The 27,529-nt window shown below is 40.0% G+C and overlaps 1 protein-coding gene across 3 annotated transcripts in view; it reads left to right on the top strand.

Moving 5' to 3' along the window:
- ADHFE1 (alcohol dehydrogenase iron containing 1) overlaps positions 1-27,529 on the top strand; it is a 38,868-nt gene that overhangs the window by 5,164 nt on the left and 6,175 nt on the right. For 2 of the 3 annotated variants that reach the window (XR_012491572.2, XM_074318416.2), the window contains exons 2-13: positions 905-942; positions 2,790-2,836; positions 4,110-4,163; positions 4,350-4,504; positions 4,648-4,844; positions 6,269-6,346; positions 7,891-7,996; positions 11,151-11,303; positions 12,461-12,559; positions 17,922-18,000; positions 18,174-18,270; positions 20,883-21,040. Coding sequence is in view for 2 of the 3 variants with exons in the window: in XM_074318416.2 (XP_074174517.2) it covers positions 905-942; positions 2,790-2,836; positions 4,110-4,163; positions 4,350-4,504; positions 4,648-4,844; positions 6,269-6,346; positions 7,891-7,996; positions 11,151-11,303; positions 12,461-12,559; positions 17,922-18,000; positions 18,174-18,270; positions 20,883-21,040 (1,261 nt within the window). In the remaining variant the exon portion in view is untranslated. The remainder of the gene's footprint in view (positions 1-904; positions 943-2,789; positions 2,837-4,109; positions 4,164-4,349; positions 4,505-4,647; positions 4,845-6,268; positions 6,347-7,890; positions 7,997-11,150; positions 11,304-12,460; positions 12,560-17,921; positions 18,001-18,173; positions 18,271-20,882; positions 21,041-27,529) is intronic. The other variant, XM_074318418.2, reaches the window with a different exon arrangement.

Raw genomic sequence — 27,529 nt, 5'->3', positions numbered from 1 at the left:
TCTTCCCCCTCAGATGTTTTCATTCCAAATTTGAGTGGGGGAGGGAAGGTTATACACTCACATATCCATAGGGACCCAACTATGACAAGGTCCCCCGGGGAATAATTAGAAACATAAAACCCTCTCGCAACACTCAGTGATCAGGACAAAGGGAAGCCAGAGAAGGGACTGTCCAAGATCTCAGAGGCGACCAGCACAGGGAAGGGATACGGAAGGCAAGGGCAGAGAAGCAGACTGAGACTGAGAAGAGTAAGGGATTTGGTAAGAAGACAGGGACAGGTGTGAGTGCAATTTAGGCAGAGAGGGGATGGACACGAGGGCAGTGGTCACTGGTCCCTGAAGCTTGGCAGGGAAAGGACTGGAGGCTCAAGGTGGTACCCAGCGAGGCCTGCAGGCCCAGGGAGGGACAGGCCCAGAACCTGTCTGAAGAAAAATTAAACACCTTGAAGACCCTGGGAAAATACAGGAAAGTACCTGGAGTGGGGGAAAACGGGAGGATGGGAGGAGATTAGGTGCGAGAGTAGTCAACTGTGGGTCCTCTCAGTCAACTACTAACCTAGTAAGAGCTGGGACCTCATGGAAACAAGGAAACCAGGGACCCCATCGAGACCAGGGACCCCACCTTAAACTTACTTGTAGTCCTGGGATGTTCGTCTCAGCTACCCGTAGGCAGTTGTTAAATACTGCTTGAATAATTCATGAAAGAATGGACCTACAACACTGGAAAGACTCTCCGTCAACTTTTTGTCCATGGTGATTTCTGTTTTCTTCTATATACAGTATTTGCCAATAGCTACTACTTTGATGGCATCTTAAGACTAGATAGACTTCAAAATGAGTTACTTTAAGGTTTCTTATCTTTGGGTTTTCTAGTTTCACTTTACATTTTTTTTCTTTTCTCTAGATGCCAGTGCCCAACTCATTCGCATACTTACTCCCAAGGTAATAATACATTCTGTTTTCAGAATGGCCTCAATTTCCACTTCCACAGTTGGCATTTATAATATATTTGGACAAAGGGTAAAAGCAAAGAAAATCAAGGGATGTGAGAAGGTGAATAAAAATGATTGTCTTCTTTGAAATTGGTAATATGTAGTTCTAATTCTATGATGTTAGCTGAATGTATGTTACTGATTATGTGTTTGGCTCAAATACATATTTAATACTATTTATAATGTTTGTTCTAAATAGAATTATATGCCAAAGCTGAAAATGGTGGTATGGGTAGGATTTTAAGATTGTCTGAGTTCATCAAACAGAATTCATCAAGATGAAATCTTTGCAAGTTTCTAATACATTTCGAAAAAGAAAGAGGCTAAAGAACAAGGTGGTTCCTAGAAGGAAAAAACTTACTGGTATTAATGTTTAAAGTAACTTCTATTTCTTAATAATTCAAAATAATGACAAAAGTTTTCAGTTCCCACAGACATCTTAATCTGTACCAACTCCATTGTCCACAGAGCAGCAGGAAGCCCATCATCACCTCAGTGTGTCCTCAGAATGTCTGTCACATGAATTACTGACACAAACACTGATGTCACCTCTTAGAAGGAAAGGTCAAATCTGAACAGTGTTGCGAGGGATAGAAAGGAGGGGGTCTGGCCATGCACAATCCTAAGCAACCTCCCCAACACCCCACCCCCACCCCCCGCTGCAGAGAAGCCTGTTGAGGAGTAGAGCAGATAAACTAACTGAGGGCTGTGCTGGAGTGACTCAGCCTTAAGGACAAGCCAGGGGACCCCCCATTCATGAACAGCCATCACCACGCAGAAGCATGCCCAGCCTTCAGGCCCTCATGTGCATACGTCTTCAGTTGGTTTTCTCCAATTCTGACTTGGTTTCAGCAAAGAATCAGGAATTTTCTATTCGGGGGGAATAAAATTAGTAATTTAGGGAAAGATAATGTCTCTTTCATAGGATCCAATTTATGACTTCTCCTAAACTTTACTCACAAAAATAATAGATTATTTCTTTAAAGCCTGTAGTAATCAAAGAAATTTAAATTTTGATTAAGGATACCCTCGCCCTCAGGAAAGTGAAGATAGATTGTTGTCTAGTGGTGGTCTCTTTTACTTTCAAAAAAAAAAATGGTAGTGAAAATTGTTCGGTAGACTTTTTGTCAATCTTATAGTCATAACCAGGACTGATAGAAAAAAATCGATAAAAACAAGGATAAAATTCATTTAACGGGGCCCTCTTATTGTTCCAGTATCACAGAATTATCATTTTTGCCATAATTGCAACCAGATACATTGCAAAGAAATAATCAGTTTATAAATTTTTTTATTAAATCTCACAAAGAAAACTAAAATTTTTATATGTATCAGCGTGAGAAATAGAAATATCTCACTGTGATAAGTAACATCCATGGGAAAAAATCTTAAACAAATGGTCACAGTTGCTATAAGAAGTGTAAGCAGGACACTAATTACTGAATTTACTAATAGTTTTTCTCTAACAATAACCCATCTGTAGAGTCTAGAGGATTTTTTTCTGGAAGATTTTTACACATCATGTTTTCAAAAGGTATTTTAATTTCAAAGGAGAAAATATTCTAAGTAACTTTGTTTTCACACAATCAGCATCAAGTTAGCATTACATTCTCTTAAAATTGAGGTTTAATTTGATATACAACAATGAAACCTGAAAAATATAGTTTAGGTAAGGGTTCAGGGGAGATGTTTATGTTTACTGCTGGTGTTCACTGCTGGACTACTGATTTACTGTCAAATGACAATGCTTTGCTTTATTTTTGACACCTACTCTAATGCTAAGTTTTACATTTCTAGCTCCTGGATTTTCACCTTATGGGAAAACAACAGATTATGCCTTCGAGGTAAATTCAATCGGTCTATTCTTTCTTTTATGAATGACCTGAAAAAAATACAACTAGAGTATTTTGCTAATGCATTATTATCTCATTTGAAATCTGTTATTAATTGATGTTCCCTAATCTCATTATTTGATCAGGCCCTATTTAGGAAAGTACCTTATTAGGATAATGAACTATAAACATGAGTCATGTCTACCATACTGTCTTCTGTGTAGCTGTTAAAGTAGGACAAATTCCCAGTTCTACAAACTCTCCAATTTATATATGTTGTATGCTGAATCTTCTTTAGCTTTGTAGTTATAACTATCTCAAAAGAGGGCCAGGTAATCTTTTGACACAAGAATAAATGAACAATTAATTCTGATGAATTTTTATCACACCGTATTTATATAATTATTTGTTTAAATCCCGGCCTCCTCCTATTTCAGGAATCATAAAGTACATGTCACCAGGGGCCTAACAATCAACCTGCCCCTGAGCAGGCTGGGTGAGGATGGTGCTGAGTTCACTGAGAGCCCATGTCCATCTGAAAGGTGCGGCCTCCAGTCAGCCCCCCGTGATTGCTGCCCCCCAGGAATGCAGGCTCGGTGTAGCCCAGTTATTTAAGAGACATAGTCACATTGGATTTTTTTTTAAATCCTGACTTTTAAGAGTTATTAGCCAATTCAAAAAAAAAAAATCTAAACATAATGTGGATCAAGCAAAACATCTTGGAGACAAAAGTGACCCATCATCCATCAATATGAAAGCTCTTCTCTCAGCTGTAAACTTTATGAAGCCATGATCCTCCTATTAGTAGTTGTTTTACCAGAGCCTACCACAGTGCCTGGAACATAGCAGGTACTCAGCAGTTTTGGGGGGGTAGGAGGGTGGATGGATGGATGGATGGATGGATGGATGGATGGATACATGCATGCAACAGTAGTTGGATAGACGAATGGTTGGATGAGTGAATGGAGTGAAAAATACACGAGGAATAAACAACATTTAAATTAGAAAATAAGAAATTTGAGAGGTAACTTAGATATGGAGGCATTTCAAGCTGAGGGAAGCATTGAGAGTTTATGATGAATTTGGAAAAAGGTAAATAATTCCAAAGTGACTAGAGCCAAGGTTTGCTTAAAGAAGTGTGATGAGTCTGAGGCCAGATAGGGGTGACCTGGAAGGCCATGCTATTGAATAAATACTCTATTCTCTAAAGGAACCATTTCAGGCTTTTAGAAATGAAATGGTCAAATCTCTAATACACCCATCACGTATACCTTTTTTTTTTCAGATGGCTGTTTCAAATATTAGATATGGAGCAGGAGTTACAAAGGAAGTGGGAATGGCAAGTATTTAAGTTTTCTAGAGTCTACTGTAGAGGTTATATAGCTTTCTGAAAAGAGCAAATTGACAACAGTTGAGTCCTTTGTGGTTGTTGTTTTTTAAATGTTCAATGTTAAGCTTACCAGAAGTGTCTATTACGTTTCTAGTGCGATCAAACCTAACTTATAAATTATTTTCATTACTGTAGGACCTACAAAACATGGGTGCTAAGAATGTTTGTTTGATGACAGACAAGAACCTTTCCCAGCTTCCTCCTGTACAAGTAGTTATGGATTCCCTAATGAAGAATGGCATAAACTTTAAGGTTTATGATAATGTGAGGGTGGAACCAACCGATAAAAGGTATTTTTTTATCGTTGTTACTTTACGTGGAAGCCAACACATTACCACTGTTGGCGTAAAACTTGTCCCAAGCCTTCCTTAATGGCATGGCAATGTATTTCTGAAAAGTATGACATCATGGCTTTTATTTTCCCTTCTCTAAGCTTCATGGAAGCTATTGAGTTTGCCAGAAAGGGAGCTTTTGACGCCTACGTTGCCGTGGGTGGCGGCTCCACCATGGACACCTGTAAAGCCGCTAACCTGTATGCATCCAGCCCTGACTCCGATATCCTAGATTATGTCAGTGCCCCCATTGGGAAGGGGAAGCCCGTGTCTGTGCCTCTTAAGCCTCTGATTGCAGGTAAAGACTGTTCGTTTGCTTGTTTATTTGTTTTCTTTCGCAGTTGGCAAAAGGCCTTAGGAAAGATGCAAGCCAGGAATTTTAGGGTAGATGTTTCCGAAGCTTTCTGATCTCTTCATTTCAGTGTAGTACCTCATTGGGAGAGCAAAACAGATAGCAATTCCTTTATGGTAAAATTCTGATCTTCATTATTGCACAGATCGAGACAATTGGGTCAGTGGTAGGAAAGTTTGCAGACTAAAGCTATGAAATCACTATTTGAAGAAAGGGGGATGGTCATCATTTACTTAATAGATCCCTCTGCCGGTTTCACAAGGTGTTTCTTCTAAACCCCACTCTGTTTTGTCCCATGTTCCCAGCCTCTGTGGAGTTTAAAGGGAACATTCACTATTATTTTTCTGGTGTTGACTCAACCCTTTCTCCCACATAATGGCCCCTCAGCTGACCTGAGGCTTCGTGTCTGCCCTGGGACATGTGGCCAGCATGGCTGCATCACTCTGGGTGACATCTGCTCTGTAGCTGCTAGGAGGGGCACAGCCGCGCAAATCCAAATCAGAATAGCTTGTGTGTTTCACACAGACCTTGGGATCTTTCTGTCTTTTCTGCCCTCTCATTTTATGGCTGTTAGCTTATGACTATTTAAAGTTTTGTGGCTGAAGTGCGCTAACTGGTAACTGGGAAGTATCAGTTTAATGCCTTGTCGTCTCTCTTCTCCCCCTCTTCTGCCCCCATTGTGAATGGGCCTTGTGATGGGATGCGGGTGAGTTGATGTCCCATGAACTGCTGTGATGTGAGTGAGCAATCAGCAGGGGGCAGCATAACTGATGTCTGGCAAGTGGAACCCTCTGGGGAGACAAACTTGACAGAACTACCAAACCAGGAGCCCAGCGAAGGCAGAGCATTACTGTGCTTGCTGCCAAGAGGGCATGAAGACGTCTTTAGCGAGGCAAACAGGAGTTTTCTTCCTGGAGATGCCCAGCGGCCTGCGTTGGGATCCCCAACTGCAGCTGCTTAAGCTCTGGCACCGAGGAGCCCGAGGTTCCCAGCGCTCCTCACTGTTACTACAGAAACAGACATTACACGTACATGTTAAACCTACATACGTGTTAATACAGTCATGGACATCATACACACATGTTAACACAGGTACAGGCATCACATACACATCAAACCGCACATACATGTTACACATGCATGCATGTAATGCAGACATGGACATCATACGTGCTTGCCAACACAAGCATCATGCTGTTATCCACACATGTTAATGCAGACACAGACATACATGTGAAGCATACATACATGTTAATAGACATCAGACAAGCAATGGGGGCTGCAAAGCTTCCTTCTCTAACTTTGCTCCTAAGTATCTCCACCGACCTTTATTTACATGTTGTATTAAAATTAATATTATTTTGTTCAAGTCCCAACTACTTCAGGAACCGGGAGTGAAACTACTGGCGTTGCCATTTTTGACTATGAACACTTGAAAGTAAAAATTGGTAAGAATTTTGCCCTTTAACTTTTAAAAACATTCTCTTACCTTTTAACCCCACCCCCTTTGCTTTAATCCTAATACTTCACAATCAAGGAATTATGGAGTGAAATGCATATATATGTACATTTTCTTTCTTTTTTCAAGTATATATAAAAATATGAAACCATCTAATGAACTTCTTTTTGAGAATTACCTACAAAAGCATATTGAAATGCCATGAATCGCGACTGGCCATTTTTCTGCTCAAGTTAGTGACTTGTATGTCAATGACAAATCGTCCTTCCTTTCTCGGACATCTTTGTTATATTTTAAATCAACGTCATTGAGACATAATGTTATATAATAAAATGCCTCCATCTTAAGAGTCTGGTTTGATGGAGTTTGACAAACATAGACATCCATGTAACCACCACCCCAATCAAGACACAAAACGTCCCCATCATTCCAGAATGTTCCCTCCTGCTCCTTCCTAGTCAATCCCTCCAGCCCCATTCCTGAGTAACAACTGTTCTGCTTTCCATCCTCTTCGTCATTTTTATCCTATCTTCCGCTCTGACTCTCAGCGAAGGTGGCAGAAATGTCCGTCTCCTTGAGTCTGACTCAATATTTTTCTTCTAGGCCTTTGTAGCAGAATAAATTGACGTTCAACCACATATTTATAGTAACTTCTCTTTTTAAAATTAAATTACATTATCCTTTGACATTGTTAAGATAATAATAGTTACCAACACTTAAATTCTACCTTATAGTTGTTGTTGTTTTTTTAATGCATCCTTTTTTTTTTTTAATTTTTTATTGGGGAATCTTTGGGAACAGTGTGTTTCTCCAGGGCCCATCAGCTTCAAGTCGTTGTCCTTCAATCTAGCTGTGGAGGGCGCAGCTCAGCTCCAAGTCCAGTTGCCGTTTTCAATCTTTAGTTGCAGGGGGCACAGCCCACCATCCTATGAGGGAATTGAACCGGCAACCTTGTTGTTAAGAGCTCGCGCTCTAACCAACTGAGCCATCTGGCCACCCTTACAGTTTTGTGTTTGTTTGTTTTTTAAAGAATTTCTCATGTCATCTAATGTGATCCTTAAACAGTTCTGTGAGAGATGGAGGCCCTTTGATGGCATAGTCTAATCTCATAGAGAACTCAGAGAGGCTAAGTGACTTACCCAAAGACACACAGTTGCAGAGCAAGGAACCGAACCAGTGGCATGCTAGTAAACCAGTTCTCTGGAATTTAATAAGTAAATAAGCCCTGATTTGTAGTCTTTGCCAATTTGTGTGGTATAAATACTCCCATCAGAGCCAATGACGTCACTCAACCTGGACTTGGGAAGACATGCTCACACTTGGCTCTTTCGAACCTGAAGGAGCTTCAGCTCCACTGAAAAAGCCAGGTTTCTGATTCCCAGTCTCTTTCCACTGTTCCTGGCCACTTGTGTACAGGAGAATGAATCTTGTCTCGGATTTTTTATTTTTAGGATAATTTCTTATCCTAAAGTTATTTAATGTTTTTAAATGGACCCCATTATCTATAACCTCTATTGAAAATCCCTGTCTTAGGCATTGCTTCCCGAGCCATTAAACCCACGCTGGGACTGGTTGACCCTCTGCACACCCTGCATATGCCTGCCCGGGTGGTCGCCAACAGTGGCTTCGATGTGCTTTGGTAGGTACGGGTGCCACCCGGAGGGGCTTTGTCAGTACCTGGGTCTACAGATAGTATTTTCTTGCTGAAATTACTTTCTAAGCATTCATGTATTAGTACTCCACAGCAGCCCCAGTTTTGGCTGTATTATCCCCTTGCCTACATGAAACTATTGAAGCTGTAAAGATGGTTAAGTCAGTGAGGCCATGGGTGAGCCACAAACCTGCTGTTCGGGATGGACCACCCCAGCCATGGCTGCAGCCACAGGGACGTAGCAAAAGGAGCAGTTGGAGCTGGCCTGTCTCTATGGCCACGCTAACCAGAGAATGCCCAGGGCTGTCAAAACACGCGAGACGGCAGGAAAGGGAGCTGACGTTCTATGAGCTGAACCGTGCTCACCATGTCAGCACATTCCATGCATCATCCACAGCTCTGTACCTGGCGAAAAAGAGAACTCGCTTCAAGATGTTGAGTAACTTGCGCGCGTCATAACGATGCTGCCTTGCCTTCAGCTGCCATGTGCTCCGGCTTCCTAATCAGCATTTCTACTCCAGACTTCGCTTCTGAGCTCCAGGCCATTCATCCCAGCGGCCTCACTCCCGGAGGTCCCGCGGCATGTCACATTCAGCATGTCCCAAACTGCCCTCTTTCACTCATCTGTACGTGCATATTTTTTCACATTCTAACATCTCTAAAATCAGAACATACCTTAAAATCTGTGGCATGGTGATATAGTGTTCTTCCTCAGTGGTACCTTTGTTTTTTAAATGGTACATCTTATAATGCATGGCATCTTAAATTTGATGAAATCTGATCATGCTCTTAATTCCACCTCCCTTCCCCCCACACACACACCTCACAGCTTCTCCTCCTGAGTCCCTTAACTTAGTGAGTGCAGGACTCAGTATGAGTGTCTCCTTTCTCTCATGCCCACACCAGCCAGGAGTTCCTCCCCCTGGTCTTGCTGAATTTCTCTCGTATGTGTTCCCTCTCGGGCCTCATTGCTCCGCCTTGGTTCAGGCCCGTCCCAGCTCTTGCCCTGATCTTTGTAGTCATTCGCTCATCAATTTCCCTGCTGCCATCCCATAGTTCATCCATCTGTCCTCCTCACTGGCCTCACCAAGCTTTCAGAATGCAATATGCCCACTACACAGACACACACACACACACACACACACACACACACAACTCTACCTTATAGGTCTTTCCATGGCTTCCCATGCCTGCTGTCCAAGGGCCACATTCCTTTGGCACTGGACTGTCCCTAAAGCTCAGTTCTTTATCTGCTTGGGTAACTCATCTTTCATGTCCATTGGAGCATTCTCTCTCCAATGGAGTCTTTGCTGACCCTTCCCTTCCCTTTCCTCAAGCACAACTGACCACTCTATCCTTTGCTCTTCCCCTGAGACGGGCCTATACATTGCTTCTGAGACACCCTTCTCTTCACATGCATCTCTCCCTCAGTGCACTGTGAGCTTGGTGAGGACAGGACCATCTTCCTTATCCCTCCTTGCCCCTTGACACAGTGGCAGTCACATCATAGGTATTCAATTAATACCCATTGAATGAATTTCACACAAGCAGGAAGTGGCCGAGTTAGGATTCATGCCCAGGTCGACCCAAGTTCATGGTCTGCTTTACTCAATACATTGCGCTGCCTTCAAGAAACTGGAAAAAATTGTGTTCAACTCCATCCTGGTCATTGTTATCAGTACTTTGAAGACTTCTCCCCTAACAACTTGGAAATGAGGGAAATAAGATTACCCTCCCTAACTGGAAACTGCATAATAAATATATAATGGACGAAAGCAGTCGCCTTTAAGTGAATGATTCACAGGCCCAAAGACTTCACTGTTAGTCAGACGTGGGAGTGGGCTCAGGAGGAAGAATGGTGATAGTTGCCCTTCCAAATATTGTCCAAGGGAGAGAACACCTGGCCTGAAGAATCTGCCCCTATGGCCCAGTGGCCTGTTCTGAAGGTGGACACACCCATCCACTCAACCTTAGAGGCAATCCCCCTGGTTAGGACTCCATGGGCCTTCTGGTCATAAATTAGCATCCATAGGACTTGCCAGCAGGGAGAAAAGGTGTCATCTGGAAGACTCAAGCGTCTGTCCCCCTCAGCAGTTATGTTTCTTGTTGCAAATCAATCATCAGACTTCTAGGTTTTACGTGTAGTTTCTGTGAGTGCCGTTCGGTGAATGTGCCGCTGAGAGACAGAGCTGCTCCTGGGCCCAGACTCGAGATGCATGCAGGGCAGAGGTTGGACTCTGGACCTCAGCAGACTCACTGCCACCCCATCCTGGCCACGTGGACACCTCATTCTTACATTGCCCACAGATTCTGTTTAGAACCACAAAGCCATAGCTTCTGTCGACCAACTGATTTTTTGGTTAAGTTCTAATGCTTTGTTCAACCAATGTTAGCTGCTTCTCAAATGTAGAAGAGAGTAAATTCTCCAATTGAAGACAGAAAATTCTGATTCGTTCAAAAAATAGTTCATCTTATATTGTGTTCCCAATATATCATTGATCTAGATGGTTATGCTTACTCTTATCTTCAGCACTTGATTACCTAGAATTGGTGGCAAGCCAGCAGGTGGAAGAAACGCTGAAGCTTGGGTCCTGAAATAGTCAACCCTGAATTTAGGTCACATAAGGAAAAAGAATTGGCGTTTCTTTCAGGCCAAGATTTAATAATAATGGTGATTGATAAGTTTTATAATGTGCTGGTCCAATATGCTAAGTCCTTTACATGTGTCAACTCAATTTTCACAGTTGCACCCTGAAGATGTACTATTATTTATTCCTGTCTTAGAATCACAGGGAGGGTGGTGACTCCCCCCATGCCCGCAGCAGGAAGATTTGGTGCCAGAATTTACACCTGGGCAGATGACCCCAGGTTTACTGTTCTCACACACTGCATCGCGCTCTTAATAGGAGGCTAGTGTAATAAATGAACTCCTTGGGTAAGACGGTATTTGATCAATGCGACGTATAATAAAATGGTAAGTATACTTTAGAAGGTAATCGTTTTTCTAGAGTCAGTGCTTTGCTTCATGACTTAAATGTTTAAAAAATTTCACATCATAAAGATTTATTTGCCATAGGTAATCTTATACAGATAGGTCAAAAACACTATTTTCAACCTGTGCCTTTGAAATACTTCTTGTTAGCCATGCTCTGGAGTCCTACACGGCCCTTCCCTACCACATGCGGAGCCCGTGCCCTTCAAACCCCATCTCCCGGCCAGCCTACCAGGGCAGCAACCCCATCAGCGACATCTGGGCAGTCCAGGCCCTGCGGATCGTGGCTAAGTATCTGAAGAGGTATGTCACCCCATATCCTCTGGCCTTGAGCTGGAAGCTGCACTGGAGAAGGGACTTGGGCTGCATTTGTAGTAGAGCCGGCGGGAAGTGACATGGAGCTGTTTCAGACTCACGGGGACCACCAGAGAGCGTGGCAGCATTTGACTGGGTAGAAGCGGGTACAGATAACGGGCAGCCAGTGTGTTTGAGAGGAACAGAAGGCTTGGCAGAGCAGCGGTGGGAGGTGAGGGGATAAAATGGACACAGGAGAGGCCCAAGCTCCATCATCTACTATTTCGTCTTGTTAATCAGGAAATACGGAACAAACATTGGGTTTTGGAAAGGAGACACAGACGCCTAACTATTCCAAAGAAAGGGGGGAAAGGCCGTGGCACTCTTATTTCATAACAGGAACGCTTCCTTACTCCAGGCAAAATGGTGAAAGAGCAAGTGAGAACTGGTCGGCTTGGCAGTCAGGCTTCCTCCCCAGGGCAGGGTTTCCAAGCTCTGTGTGCAGGAAGGCTGAGCTGCATCTGAAAGGGACCTTTGAGAATGTGTTTTTCCAAAGTGGCACTGGGGACACAGAGAGCAAGCAAAGCCCGTCCTACAATAACATCCCACTTCCACAATAATAAATATTAAAATAACATGTGCAGTTTCCACAGATAACGAGAGGCCTCCAGTGGGTCCTAGTTGGGGCAGTGTCACAGCAAGAACGGTGGGCGGGCTGCGTGTATCCTGCAGGTTGCCCCAGGCGACAGGGACTCACTCCGGGGAACCAGTCTGGGCCCTGTGCATTCGAGTATGTGTTTACTCTAAGTCCATTCACAGCTGCAGTCAAGGTCATTGACAAATGAAGAAGAAGAATGAGTCCCAGGGCACTTTGCTAGAGCAGCTCTCACAATCCAAGGGTCAGTGCTTTGCTTCCCCTGGCGCTTTTATCACATGAGCAGCCTGATGTGATATTTATTATGCCTTTTCTGAAACCATTGATGAGAAAATATTGCTTACCTTCAGTTTTTCTTGAGAAGACAAGATGTCATTTGAATAACTTGCCTAATTTTTCTTCCTACCAAGTAGCATTTCTTATTTTCCCGATCGTTCCCTAAGGCAGCTCTTTATTCAGTAGGAAATGCCAATGTCAGTGTGTTATTGTTAGGTATTTATGTCATCCACAGGGCTGTCAGAAATCCTGACGATATTGAAGCAAGGTCCTATATGCATTTGGCAAGTGCTTTTGCTGGCATTGGCTTTGGAAATGCTGGTGTTCATCTGTGGTGAGCAAATCTGAGATTTTATTTCTTCACCTAAGATCATTGCTTTAAAATTTTTTAAAATATTTAGAATTTAGGACAGGTGGTAAGATTTAAATATGCTATAGAAAGAAAAAAAATTAATTTAGGGTCCTGGAATATTTTCTTAATTCCTATGTAGTGTGTTAGGTCAAAGATTTTGGGGTTTTTGGGTTTTTTTGGTAACAGTTTTATCGAGATATAATTGACACACTATATAATTCACCCATTTAAAATATGTAATTGAGTGCTTTTTAGCATGTTCACTGAGTTACTGTTACCATAATCAATTTTAGGGCATGTTAATCACCCAAAAAAGAAATCCTATATCCCTTAGCTGTTACCTGCCAATCCTCCTATGCCTTCAGGCAACTATTAATCTACTTTCTGTCTCCATAGATTTGTCTATTCTGGACATTTCATATGAATAGAATCATATAATGTGTGGTCTTTTGTGTCTGGTTTCTTTAACTTAGCATAGTGTTTCCATGGTTCATTCATGCATATATAGTACTTCATTCCATTTTATTGCCAAATAACATTCCGTTATATGGACAGACCACTTTTATTTCTCCATTCATCAGTTGGTGGACATTTGAGTTGTTTCCACTTTTTGGCTCTTATGAATAATGCTGCTATGAACATGAGTGTACAAGTTTTTGTGTGGATGTATGTTTTCTTTTCTATTGATTGTATACCTAGGAGCGGAATTGCTGGTAATCCTATGTTTAAATTTTGAGGAACTTCCAGACTTTTTCACAGCAGCCGTACCATTTTGCATTCCTACCAACAGTGGATGTGGGTTCTGATTTCTCCACATCCTTGCCATGTGTTGTGGATTTTTAAAACCTCAAATACATAATTTTTTTCCTCCTAATCTCTCACAAAAAGAGAGATCAGAATCTGTATTAATAGCCCAGAATTCATCTTTTTGAACAGAACTTTATTTGTTTGTTGCCTTAAAAATGAATACCAGTGAACACGGAGAATTAAGAATAGGTCTTTGCTAGGGAGAGAACAGCAAAATAGTCACCCCCAAACTCTAATGCTGAGAGGAGCACAGATTGTCAGTCACGACCTTTCTAAAAAGAAGGTGAGCAAAGTCTCTCCAGAGCTTGAAAAATATTTATATTCTTTGACCCACTAATTTTACCTCTAGGAATATAGCCTAAAAAAGTAATCATGATATGATCACAGCATTTCCACATAAGGATATTCGCCTAAATGTTATTTATAATTGAAAAATTTGGAAACAACCTAAATTTCCAACAGTTTTTGAATGGTTAAAGTGCAGTACTCAATGAACAAAATAAGGCTATTAAAAATAATGTTTTAGAAGAATATAAAATTATATGGGAAAATGTATACAAAGACTATATTAAGTAACAAAAGCAATGTTTAAAACTGAATACACAATATGATCATAAATTAAAGATATGCTCAAGACTAGAAGCATTGTTTCATTTTTTGTTGTTGAGTTGTATGAGTTCCTTATATATTTTGGATATTAGCCCCTTATCGGAGGCGTTGTTTGCAAAAATCTTCTCCCATTCGGTTAGTTGCCTGTTTATTTTGCCTATGGTTTCTTTGGCTGTGCAGAGCTTTTTAATTTGATATAATCCCATTCATTTATTTTAGCTTTTACTTCCCTTGCCTTTGAGGTCAAATTCATAAAATCGTCTTTGAACCCAGGGTCCATAAGTTTAGTACCTATATTTTCTTCTATACATTTTATTGTCTCAGGTCATACGTTTAGGTCTTTGATTTATATTGAGATAATTTTGGTACACGGTGCCAGATAGTAGTCTAGTTTCATTCTTTTGCATGTGGCTTTCCAATTCTCCCAGCATCATTTATTGAAGAGCCTGTCTTTTCTCCATTGTGTGTTTTGGCTTCTTTGTCAAAAATTATCTGTCCATATTTATGTGGGTTTATTTCTGGGTTTTCAGTTCTACTCCATTGGTCCATGTGTCTGTTTTCCTGCCAATACCATGCTGTTTTGATTATTGTAGCCCTGTAGTACAAGCCAAAGTCAGGGAGTGTGATACCTCCAGCATTGTTCTTTTTTCTTAAGATTGCTTTGGCTATTCAGGGTCTTTTGTGGTTCCATACAAATCTGATGATTTTTTGTTCTATTTCTTTTAAAAATGCCATTGGGATTTTGATGGGGATTGCATTAAATCTGTATATTGCTTGGGGTAATATGGCCATTTTTAACTATGTTGATTCTTCCAATCCATGAACACAGAATGTCTTTCCATTTCTTTGTGTCTTCTTCAATTTCTTTTAAAAATATCTTATAGTTTTCAGTATATTGGTCTTTTACATCCTCGGTTAAGTTTATTCCTAGGTATTTTATTCTTTTTGTTGCAATTGGAAAAGAGATTTTTTTTTTTTGTATTTCTTTTTCTGAGATTTCATTGTTAGTATATAGGAATGCAATGGACTTTTGTACATTGATTTTGTAGCCAGCAACTTTACTATATTCATTTATTGTTTCTAATAATTTTTGGTGGCTTTTTTAGGGTTTCCTATATATAGCATCATGTCATCTGCAAAAAATGACAATTTAACTTCTTCATTCCCAATTTGGATGCCTTTTATTTATTTCTCTTGCCTGATTGTTCTGGCAGGGACTTCCAACACTATGTTGAAAAGCAGAGGTGATAGGGGACTTGTTCCTGAACGTAGAGCAAATGGCTTCAGTTTTTCACCATTAATTATGATAATACCTGAGCGTTTATCATATATGGCCATTATTATGTTAAGGTATTTTCCTTGTATACCCATTTTATTAAGTGTTTTAATCATAAATGGATGTTGTATCTTGTCAAATGCTTTTTCTGTATCTATTGATATAATAATATGATTTTTGTCCTTTATTTTGTTTATGTGTTGTATCACATTGATGGATTTGTGTATATTCAACTATCCTTGTGTCCCTGGGATGAACCCCACTTGGTCGTGATGCATAATCTTTTTAATGCATTGTTGCATTCAATTTGCTAGAATTTTGTTTAGGATTTTTGCATCTGTATTCATTAAAAAATATGCAGAGGACCTGAATAGACATTTCTCCAAAGAGGACATACAAATGGCCAATAGATATATGAAAAAATATTCAACATCACTAATCATCAGAGAAATGCAAATAAAAACCATAATGAGATATCACCTCACCCCAGGTAGAATGGCTATCATCAACAAGACAAATAATAACAAGTGTTGGAGAGGCAGTGGAGAAAAAGGAACCCTCATACACTGTTGGTGGGAATGCAGCCGCTATGGAAGGCAGTGTGGAGGTTCCTCAAAAAATTAAGAATAGAATTACCATATGATCCAGCAATCCCTCTCCTGGGTATCTACCCAAAATATCTGAAACCATTTATCCGTAAAGATATATGTGCTCCAATGTTCATTGCAGCTTTATTTACAGTGGCCAAGACATGGAAACAACCAAAATGTCCTTTGATAAATGATTGGATAAAGAAGTTGTGGTATATATACACAATGGAATACTATTCGGTGGTAAGAAAAGATGAAATAGTACCATTTGTGACAACATGGATGGATCTTGAGAGTATTATGCTAAGCAAAATAAGTCAGACAGAAAAAGTCTAGAACCATATGAGTTCACTGATATGTGGTATATAAAACTGAAAACAACAAAAGAACAAGACAAACAAATGAAGAAACAAAAACTCATAGACACAGCCAATAGTTTAGTGGTTACCAGAGGGGAAGAGGGAAGTGGGTGGTACATGAGGGTAAAGGGGATCAAATATATGGTGAGGGGTGATGAACTGACTCTGGGTGGTGGACACACAATATGATAATATATGATGTATTACAGAATTGTACACCTGAAATCTCTGTAACTTTACTGACAATTGTCATCCCAATAAACTTTAATTATTTTTTTAAAAGACTAGAAGGAAATATTCTATAATGATTATCTTGAGAAAATGGGATTATGTATTATTTTCATTTTTTAAAGAATACATGCAACTGTTAAGAATTAAAATATTGGATATTGTTAGAAAGGTACCTTTGAAAGCTACTGTGTTTCCCCGAAAATAAGACCTAGCCAGACCATCAGTTTTAATGTGTCTTTTGGAGCAAAAATTAATATAAAACCCGGTCTTACTTTAATATAAGACCAGGTCTATAATATAATATATAATATAATATAATATAATATAATATAATATAATATAATATAATATAATATAATATAATACTGGGTCTTATATTAATTTTTGCTCCAAAAGACACATTAGAGCTAATGGTCCAGCTAGGTCTTATTTTGGGGGAAACACAGTACATGCACCCTTTCATGTCATGAAAGCACACAAAGCAATAATATTCTGAATACTCTGGAACCTGAGCTAGGTAAAACACATTCCAAAATACCCAACAACTCAGAGAATTGATAGCTTCTGATCTGCCTCAAGAAAGATGATAGGCAAAGGGCACCTTTTTTTTGGACAGATAATTATACTATTCACAAAAACATTTCAACTTTCTATGAAATTCAAATCTTTTGGTGCATGAGCACAAATGTATCCAATAACCCATATCAATAGACTTACAGACCACTTTACTATTATAAAACATTTTTTTTTCAATATATTAATTGTAACTATATTATTAAAGTGTATGAATCTTATAGAAGATGACTCTTCTGAGTCACCTATTAAACTATAATATTATCCTATTTGTTCACTAAGAACTCAAGAGGACATAAAGGGTTTTTCCATTAAAACAAATGAAAAAGAAAACCCCCACAAATGAAAACACATGGTGCCTTTTCTTGAAAGCCCTTCAGGCTAAAATAATCATTTATGATTCAATTCCATTAGTATGTAACATTCAAAAGGATGTATCAGTTATTGGTGGGACAGATCGCCGGCAGGTGAAGCTTGCTTGTCTAACACAGCACATCTTGGCTCATAAAACTCCCACGGAGCGTGCCGCGAAAGCATTGCAAAGCAGGATAGAAAACTCACGCCCTGAAGCTTATTAAAGAAACTTCAAAGTGAATTCTTAATTTCTTCAAGATCATAAGGTTCACCAAATGTGTTTGGGGAGCAACTTCTGCATCGACATGTTTAATGGCACACCATGCTATGAGCATTTGAATTTGAACATTCCCGAGGTTTTGTTATGAAGAACACCAAATACCAAGGGCCTAATGACATATCCTTATATCAAAGAATGTGTAACTTTGTGAGATAGCGGGATTGTCAAACGACTATAAAGGGCTCTCCCATAAGAGTATCTTTGTGTTGTTCATTTGAATTTCTGATATCTGTATGTCAACATAAAGACTTTCTTTCTTTTCTAGCCATGGAATGTCTTACCCAATTTCAGGCTTAGTGAAGACATATAAAGCAAAGGACTATAACGTGGATCACCCACTGGTGGTAAAAATCATAATAAATTCTGTAATTAAATCTTACATTTCCTCGCAGTTGCCGTAAATGTATTTGTCAATTCTTGATTGCTTGGAGTACGGGGTACAATAATTTACTATCTAGAACATGGAGGTTGAAGACCAGCTTTGGCCAACTGGTCACCATGTTTTGTTTGTCTGCAGCCTCATGGCCTTTCTGTGGTGCTCACCTCCCCAGCCGTGTTTACTTTCACTGCGCAGATGTTTCCCGAGCGGCATCTGGAGGCGGCAGAAATATTGGGTAGGAACCATTACTCATAAATCTGTGACCCATGTGTGTGGAGCATTTCCTAGTGTTGCTTCTGAAGATAAACCATAAAGGATAATACTAAAAACGTTGCTTTGAGATAGTTTACTAATAAAATGTCAGTGACATGCCCAAAGTCCAATTTGCGCTAAAATTCTAATTTTATGTTTCTAATAAATAGTCTATTAACAATGAAATGGAACCAAATATTGCTTATGTTCAGTTTGGAGTAATCCCCTGTTCAGTGTTTTCATCCCCAAGGAACGTGAAACTCTTTATAGACTACCAGTGTTGTAAATGGCTTTTGCTATGTTTAATGGGTAATAAAATGAATCTAAATCAGGAAGTAAAAATAAATTCCCAATTACAGAGAATCTAAACAACTAAAAACTGTATAAAAAGATCCCAAAAGAAGAATTTGTTTACTGCTCTGTAGAATAAATAATGTCTATAATAAGATTCCAACTGTGCCTCTTGAATCTTACAACAAATAAAATTATGTTCAGGATAGCTTTAGTGTTGAGTAAAATTTGGGTATTTTTCGAAGACGAGAACTCTTTTAAGTAAACTTGAGTGTTTGATTAACTTTCCAAACACCTTATTCCCCTACTTGCGTTTAGGGTAGGAAGGGAAAGGCTAAAAAGAAAACTTCAGTGTGCTCTTCTAGCACCAGCCGTTGGAGAGATTGTTTCCAAAAAGGTAGGAACGACCACAGACATCCTTCCAAGGTGCCGCTTCAACCCAACTTTTCTCTCACACTCTGACGTTTGTGCTTTCGCTGAGTACCAGGCTCTGGGCTGGAAGTGTTCATGAAAGAAGTCCAGGGTAGAGAAGTCGTGCTGGGGGCTTGGTTTTTCCAGAACTTTCTGCTGGAAATGTGGCACCAGCTTTACCAAGGGTCTTATTTCCCTTTTCCCTTTGGGCCTGGGGATGTTGTTTAGCCATTTGCTGGGACTCAGATGCCTTTGTAAATATGCAAACAGTGTAAATAGGCAGGAGCCCAAATTGACTAGCTAGCTGTATGGTAAATGGGGAAATCTTAGAGAACTTTCCACGCAACCAGTAAAAATACTGAGAAAGCGATTCCTCTGTTAGACAAAACCCAGGCCAGTAGAACCCACCAATTCTTTCTTCTTGCACAGGAAATTTGTTTAATATTATTCTCTACTTAGCCATTAAATATTTTGCTTCCTTATGTAATCTTAGATTTTCTTAAGCTTTATACCAGTGTAGTCTCTTTCCTACCCTCTTTTTTTCTAAAACACTTCATAGGAAAACCCAGGGGTTTTGCCGGTGTGTTTTATGGCAGCCATCCCAGGAAAATAAAAAGCCCATAAACCTCGTATCATGTGTCGCCTCTCCACCTACTCCATACTTTAGCTGCCGCTGTGTAATATAGGTTGGTCTTGTCAGGCAAGGTTTACCTTCCATTCAGCTGCTCTCCCAACCAGCCCTGTATCTGGTTCTATTTATACCTTTTCCTGGATTAGTGAAACAGACCTCACTGTCCTGGAAGAGAAAGGTTAAAATGGATTTAATAACGTGCTTTAGTATGGCGGTGAACCAACCGTACATTCTAGTGTCCTTGTGCGCAATAGCAAGTGGGCTTGGATGACAGCATGAGGCATTTTGGATAATAACTAATATTACATTCCATTGTAAAGTGTTTCACTTCCTCACAATGAAGATGTTCAACCAGAATAGATGGGGGGCAGGGGTGCTAATGGTTTCGGATCAGTTCCCTTCCCCTGGGAACTTTCACGGGCACTCTGCCTGAGGGCAAAACCCTCTGGTTCTTCCAGATTGACATTTCTGTGATTGTGTATATTAATTATGTCCACATTCTTACATGTCTCCAACCCTTGGGAACCTTCCTCCCCCTTTATGATATCATTATTCTCTACATAGTAAATAGTATTTTCTGAGAGGCTTCCTGTTCTTGGTTCTGCCTAAGTCTATAATATTTATTTAGAGGAGCCTGCCTTGCCCTTTGGTAACAGAGTCCAAACTAAAAACTTTTGTAGCTATAGACAGGAAATACTTCCCTCCCTGGCCACACATAGTCCGTTTTTGTCATTTTCCTCCTTTTTGGCAGTTAGCCTTGGAGTTTTTGTACTTAACATACATCTGTATCTCACACGGTATTTTTGCAAAGGGTTTGTCTTCCTTTCCTAAGATGTTGCCGTAAGAAAAGGCATTGAACATGTGTACCTCTAGATGTCAGCAAATTCTAAGCCCTGAAAGCTATGTAAGCTGTGTTTTCTGCTACGAGTGCTCTTTCTTCCTCATCCAAACACCAGCCTTCCTTCTTGGGCTCCTTCCTGTGCCTCTTTTCTTGGCTCTGTTCCTTTCCTTCCGACCCCAAAGCGGGGAGCAGCCCATTGGAAATGTGAGAGCCAGGTGAGCTGCCTCCCCGCGGCCCTCTCTGCACGGGCCTGGCGGGTGGGGCTGACCGCTGGGCCGGCCTCCGTGTGAGGCACAGGGGCACCCTTGTCCTCTGTGTCAGGGAACCAGCAGTAGGCTATACATCAGCTACCTTGTGACTGAATGACACCCAGGGCCAGCTTCCTCCTCTCTGTCTACAGTCAGCGCTTTGTGTCTTCTAGGCGCCCACGCCCGCACTGCCAGGACCGCAGATGCTGGGCCTGTTTTGGCAGATGCACTCCGGAAATTCTTATTCGATCTGGATGTTGATGATGGCCTGGCTGCCGTTGGTTATTCTAAGGCTGATATCCCCGCATTAGTGAAAGGAACGCTGCCCCAGGTAAGAGACACAGCACATCTTCACTCCCTTCTGGAAACACAAAGCTACAGGAAAGATGTACTTCATTTGGGGCATGTTAGAGGAAATGAAAACCCGGGTCCACAGGTTTGCTGTACCACACGGCAGCTCTCCCCTTCCCCAGGGGGAAGGAGCCACAGCTCCCTCACCTTTATATTCTTCCATAAAACTGTGGCATGTGTGAAACTTATGATGCAACTGAAAGGAGCCCTTATAAAAATTCAAGGCAAAGGAAAACACAAAAAAACGCATTCATCTTGAGGTATAGCAAATCTCTCTTTTCTCCATGTCTACTCTTTTAAGAGTCCCCTATAAAACTATGTGAAGCTGTTTTAGAAGGGCCACTAATATTGTTTTTCACTGTAAAGAGTTACAAATTCCTATTACTGTGAACAGTAGACATGACCTTTAAGACTATTACAAAATTACCTTTTTTATTTAGATATAATTGATATTATATTCATTTCAGGTATACAACATAATGATTCCATATTTGTATATGTTGTGGAATGATTAATAAGTCTATTATTAACATCCATCACCTCACAGAGTAACAATAATTTTTCTTCTTATGATGGAAACTTTTAAGATCTACTCTCCCAGCAACTTGCAAATATACAGTACAGTATTACTATATAGTTGTCACCATGACAAAATCACTTTTTAGCATATTTGGGAGATTGTATATTTTATATGTATACATGTCTGTGTCATTTTGAATCTTATTTATTTAAATGTTGCTAAAGAGTGTAAACTGAGCTGTTACCCTTTATTTGGTAGGATCGTAATAGATGTCGAGTTTCCCCTCCCAAACTTCACATGAAGAGAGTTTCTGCCCCACTGGGCCTCTCTCCCACTGTGCTACAGCATGAGACCCTAATAGGCCAAGACTGTGTTCATTGCAATTCGCCATGAAGTAGAGATTCCGAGCCATGGACACTCAGCTTGTGGACCACACCATGCCCACCAGGCCCAGAGCACTCACTTGGCCCTCCCATCCAAAATGGGAAAGGCGAGGGTCATTTAAACACCGTGAGGAAATAAATAAATAAATAAATAAATAAATAAATAAATAAATAAATAAATAAATAAAACAATAAAAATGTAAACCCCCCCCCCCAAAAAAAATGAAAAAATAAAAAATAAACACTGTGAGGATATGAGGATAAGGCGTGTCTGCCTCAAGGTATTCATGGATCTTTTCCTGACACTGGAACAGAGTTAACAGCTGGAATATCTACTCACACAGCATACTGCTTACGATAAATAGCAATGCTTTTCTCTTACCCCACCACTCCAGTTAATCAATTTCCCACTTAGCAAGTGCTTAGAATGTTGAAGACCTCAGCTCACATAGATAATATTTGTATGGATTAGGTTCACAGATTCATGTTTGCAGGAGCCAGATAGATAACAGCAATGAATAGTCAGTTAAGGCAATAGGGGGTAGTGGGGACTTTGGTGAACTAGAAATCACACGACCCATCTGATGGGGTAAGCCTCTTTTCAGCTACAATTTATCATTTCCAAGCAGAAATTCAGGTCCCAGTGTTGGGAGAACTTCCAATTTTCAAGAAAAATCAGCAATCTGAATATTTGTATTGAATTCCCTTATTTCCCAATGTACAGACCAAACATGGCCCATGCACTATCAGTTTCCCTAATTTAGACTCAGGTGCAGTAGACTCAGTTGCTTCTAAAAATAGAAATGAATGAGAAAAAGAAGAATCTCAAAATGTAGCCGAGCCCCTAGACTAACTCACAAACCCTTAGTTCTAACCCACAGTCAAGGGACAAAATAGCCAAAAGACATGACTATCCCAGTTGTTTTATGCAAACCTGTAAGTTCCATGAGGGCAGGAACCTATCTGTTTTGGTCATCTATTCTCTATTGTACCTAGCACAGCTAGTAAACATCTTAAATGAACACATATCTGCAGCCCTCTCCTTCTAAATCGTCTGTCCAGGTGAGCTTAATGGCTGAATGATGGTAACTTCTTGAGAAGTTTCCTTAGATTTAATAGGACTCAACCAGTGACAAAGAGCCATGAAAACCTACCTAGGGACACCCGACCAAACGGTCATCATGAGTTTTATGTAGCCCAAGGCTCTTACAACATGGTCCCCGTGATAGTATCCATTCCGCAAGGGGTTCTTTGAAAAGTTCTGCTTGTTTAGCTCGGAAGTATTCAGGAATATGTGTTTGTCAACATCTAGGAATGGTATCCATGGTTTTCAGATGAAACTGTGTGATGTTCTTGGTCATTTAATTGCTGGTGGCAAAGCATCTCCCCGCCATTGGGATGCATTGGCAAGTGTTTATTTACTGTTTTAATTATACTCTGCTCAGACTTTCACTTTCAGAAGCTATTCCAAACTAACATCTGAGACCATCCAGTAAAATAGCAAGCTAATTAGATATCATTCTGACTACCTCAGTGCACGTGTCATACTGGGAAATACAGAGAGCACAACCTTAATTAGATAAAACTAATTTCTTCGTTGCAGAAAAGATACAAGTCATATCTATAAAGTAGGAAGCCAGTATTTCCTCAAGGTGTATTCCTAAAGCAGTCCCAACATGTATACTGCCTTTTTTTTCCTTTGATCATATTTTCATGATTGGGAGAAACATAGTCAATTTTAATTAACTAGCACTAGTTCCATTTTTGAGTCAATGTGATATATGTGAGATAGATAGATGATAGATAGATAGATAGATAGATAGATAGATAGATAGATATATAGATAGATACCCTGTTTCCCTAAAATAAGACCTAGCCAGACAATCAGTTCTAATGTGTCTTTTGGAGCAAAAATTAATGTAAGACCCGGTCTCATATTATATAAGACCGGGTCTTATAATAAAATAAGGCTGGGTATATATTATATTATATTATATTATATTATATTATATTATATTATATTATATTATATTATATTATATTATAGACCCAGTCTTATAATAAAATAAGACTGGGTCTTATATTAATTTTTGCTCCAAAAGACACATTAGAGCTGATTGTCCGGCTAGGTCTTATTTTGGGGAAACATGGTAGATAGATAGATTGACTGATTGATTGATAGATGGCAAACAGACAAAAGTATATAGATAGATATAGGTGATATTGATATAGATATAGATGGAAAGAGAGGAAGGGGTATATACACGGGACTTCAGAAGCAATCTTAGAAATAAGCTGGTCTTGTAAATGAAGAACTACTGTGAGGTTTTTTGTTTGTTTTTGGCAGCAGTGAACATTTTACAGGAATGCTATGGCAACTTCAGAATTTTTCACATGCTGCAAACTACTCTGCACTTACTAGTATTTACAGGATTTAAGGTAGTGAGGGGCGGGGGGTATACTGGTTCCTGCAAAAAGGTTATTTCATGTAGTCAACATTTGATAAAGCTCCTTTTATGTTCAGCAACGAGGGATCGGTTTTCTCTGGAAGGAACAACCAGGCCAGTATTCTTGACCAAACACTACGGCTGCTACTGGCGGCAGCAAATAGCGGCCCTGTGTACAGAGGCTTCCAACCGCCATCGCCAGGCTGCAAGGGGAGCAGGCAGGAATAAATTAATCTCCCAAGCTGGATTTCTGAAACCTCTGGAAAGAAACACTTACATTTCAAATCAAAACATTTCATTACTGAGGAGAGCTGTCTACTACCAAAATGAGCGCTTCCACTCCCTGGCAGGCAGGCCAGCTGAAATGTTGTTATTTTATGAATGTGCTAAAAGTAGTAGTCTGGATTTATTTCAGTGCCCATGTTAATCAGTTGTCTTTTGGTCTTCCATGTCTATAAATAATAGTGCATTGCAGAACACATCTGAATTCTGAGAGTTTAGCTTTTATATGGCATAGATGATATGTGTGGGTCTATATTGCAAACTTTACATCCTTACCCCCGTTTAACCAATCACTGGGGGTTACAAATGTGAAAGAGAAGCTCGGCTCAGCTGGGCCTGAAGGACTTCTGAGAGTCCTAAACTACTTCACCAAATGTGACAGGATCATTTTAAGGGCCTTTGAGCTCATCAGATAAGACCCTCTTATAAACAGAATAATGGGGCAGTAATCTTTGGCCACAGCGAACACTGAACTTTATTCCTTCAGCCTGGCACAAACATACCTATAGGTCACCATAAAGCAGTCTCTGCCTTGCTATGGATTTTCAATAGTCTTTCAAGTTTCTAAAAGATATGCTAGTAGGTACCGTTCTACTTCGGCTTCACCCACACTCATCAGCGTAGTCCCCATCCTTCTCCCATCTGTCTCTCCATCCTTTCTTTATAATTCATTTTTTTAATTGTGGTAAAATACACCTAACACCATTTACTATTTTAACCATTTTTAGGTGTACAAGTTAATGCCATTAAGTACATTTACAATCTTGTGCAACCATCACCACTATCCATTTCCAGGACTTTTTAATCATCGCAAACAGAAGCTCTGCTCTGTTGTTTAATGGTAAATAACCTCTCCCCATTCTCCCCTTCCCCTGGCCCCTGGTACCCTCTATTCTACTTTCTGTCTTTGTGAATTTGCCTAGTGTAGGTACTTCATATAAGTGGAGTCATACAATAATATTTGTCCTATTGTGGCATCCCTACTTAGCATTAACGCCTTCAATGTTTGGGAATTACATTCCTTTTCATGGCTGACTGATATTCCATTGTATAGATATACTGTGTTTTTTATTCCATTTATCTTCAGATAGACATTGGGGTTGATGCCACTTCTTGGCTATTGTGAATAGTGCTGCTAGAAACATTAGGTTACAAGTATCTGTTTTAGTCCCTGATTGCAATTTATTTGGGTATACCTAGGAATAGAAGTGTTGGATCATATAATTCTATGTTTAACTTTTTTAGGAACCGCCAAACTGTTTTCCATAATAGCTACACCACTTTATATTCCAACCAACAATGGATTCCAGTTTCTCCACAGCTTCACCAACACTTGCTAAATACTTGTTATTTTTCTCCTGTTTTTTGTTTTTGTTTTTTGATAGCCATTCTAGTGGGTGTGAGTAGAAATTCATTATGGTTTTGACTTGTATTTCCCTAATGACTAATTTCCCTAATGATGTTGACCATTTTTCCGTGTACTTGACTGTTTATATACCTTCCTTGAAGAAATGTCTATTCAAGTCCTTTGCCTATTTTTGAATTGGACTGTCTGGTTTTTTATTGTTGAAATATAGCAATTATTTATATATTCTGGATATTAATCCCTTCTCAGATATCTGACTTGCAAATATTTTTTTCCATTCTATTAGTTATCTTTTCACTCTTTTGAAAATGTCTGTTGATGCATAAAAGTTTTAAATTTTGCTGTAGGCCAGTTTATCTGTTTTTTTCTTTTGTTGCCTGTGATTTTGGTGTCATATCCAACAAACCCAATGTTGTGAAGATTTTCCCCTGTTTTCCTCTAAGAATTTCAAGATTTGTCTCTTACATTTAGGTCCATTTTGAGTTAATTTTTGTGTACATCTTTCCTTCTTTCCTTTCTTTCTTTTACCTGACAAATACTTAGTCAGGTCGTACTATATACCATGCATTTTATAGGATACAGTGAGGAGGAAAATAAAAGTCTTTTCCCTCTCTCATGGAGCTTACATTCTAGTGAGGGGAGACAGACAATGCACATCTAATCAAATCTATAAATAATATATAAATGAAATCATTTCAGATAATGATAAGTGGTATGAAGGAAAACCTGGGTGGTTTCACACAGGACAGTGTGGAAGGAACTCCAGTGAGGATGGTCAGAGAAGGCCTCTGACTGAAGGTGGAAGTAGCCAAGTGAAGATCTGGGAGAAGCAGTCCAGGCAGAAGGGAAGGGCCCTAAGACAGGGTAAAGATTAGCATTTGCACAGGACTGAGAGGGGACGTGGGTCTAAGTGAGATGAACCAACGGGAGAAGAGTCAGAGCTGGGGCAAGAACCAGGGCCAGATCAAGTGGCATTAGAAGCCATGGTTTTGCTCTAATTGCAATGAGAAGTTATTGGAGAGCATTAAGCAAGGGAATGGTATGATCCGATTTATAATGGGGGGGAAATCATTCTGCTGCCATAGGGAGATTGGCCTCTAGGGGGCAAGCGTGGAGCAAAAGTGGAAACACCTTTAAGAGGCCTTGCAAGTAGGACAGGAGAGTGAGGGTGATGTAGACGTGGGTTGTGGTAGAATGGGAGGTGAGAAGTGGTCAGATTTGGGATTTATTTTGCAGGTAAATTTGACAGATTTGCTGATAGACTTAGATTTAATATGGAGGGAAGGGAAAGAGGAATCAATGATGACTCCTAGACTTTCCCGAGTGACTGGGTGTCATTGCTGAGATAACGAAAATGGGGGGTAGGGGAATCCGAGTTCGATCTTCGTGTGTGAATGTTGATTCCCCCTTCCCACCGCCTTCATTAACTCAACAAATAACTGTTGAGCACCTATTAATGGTGTGTCAAGCA

Source organism: Rhinolophus sinicus, chromosome 7, assembly GCF_057876585.1.
Source record: "Rhinolophus sinicus isolate RSI-liver-muscle chromosome 7, RSI-T2T, whole genome shotgun sequence".
Lineage (NCBI taxonomy): Eukaryota > Metazoa > Chordata > Mammalia > Chiroptera > Rhinolophidae > Rhinolophus > Rhinolophus sinicus.
Note: the sequence above shows the minus strand (reverse complement) of the source record. Positions and strands in the feature narration are given on the sequence as shown.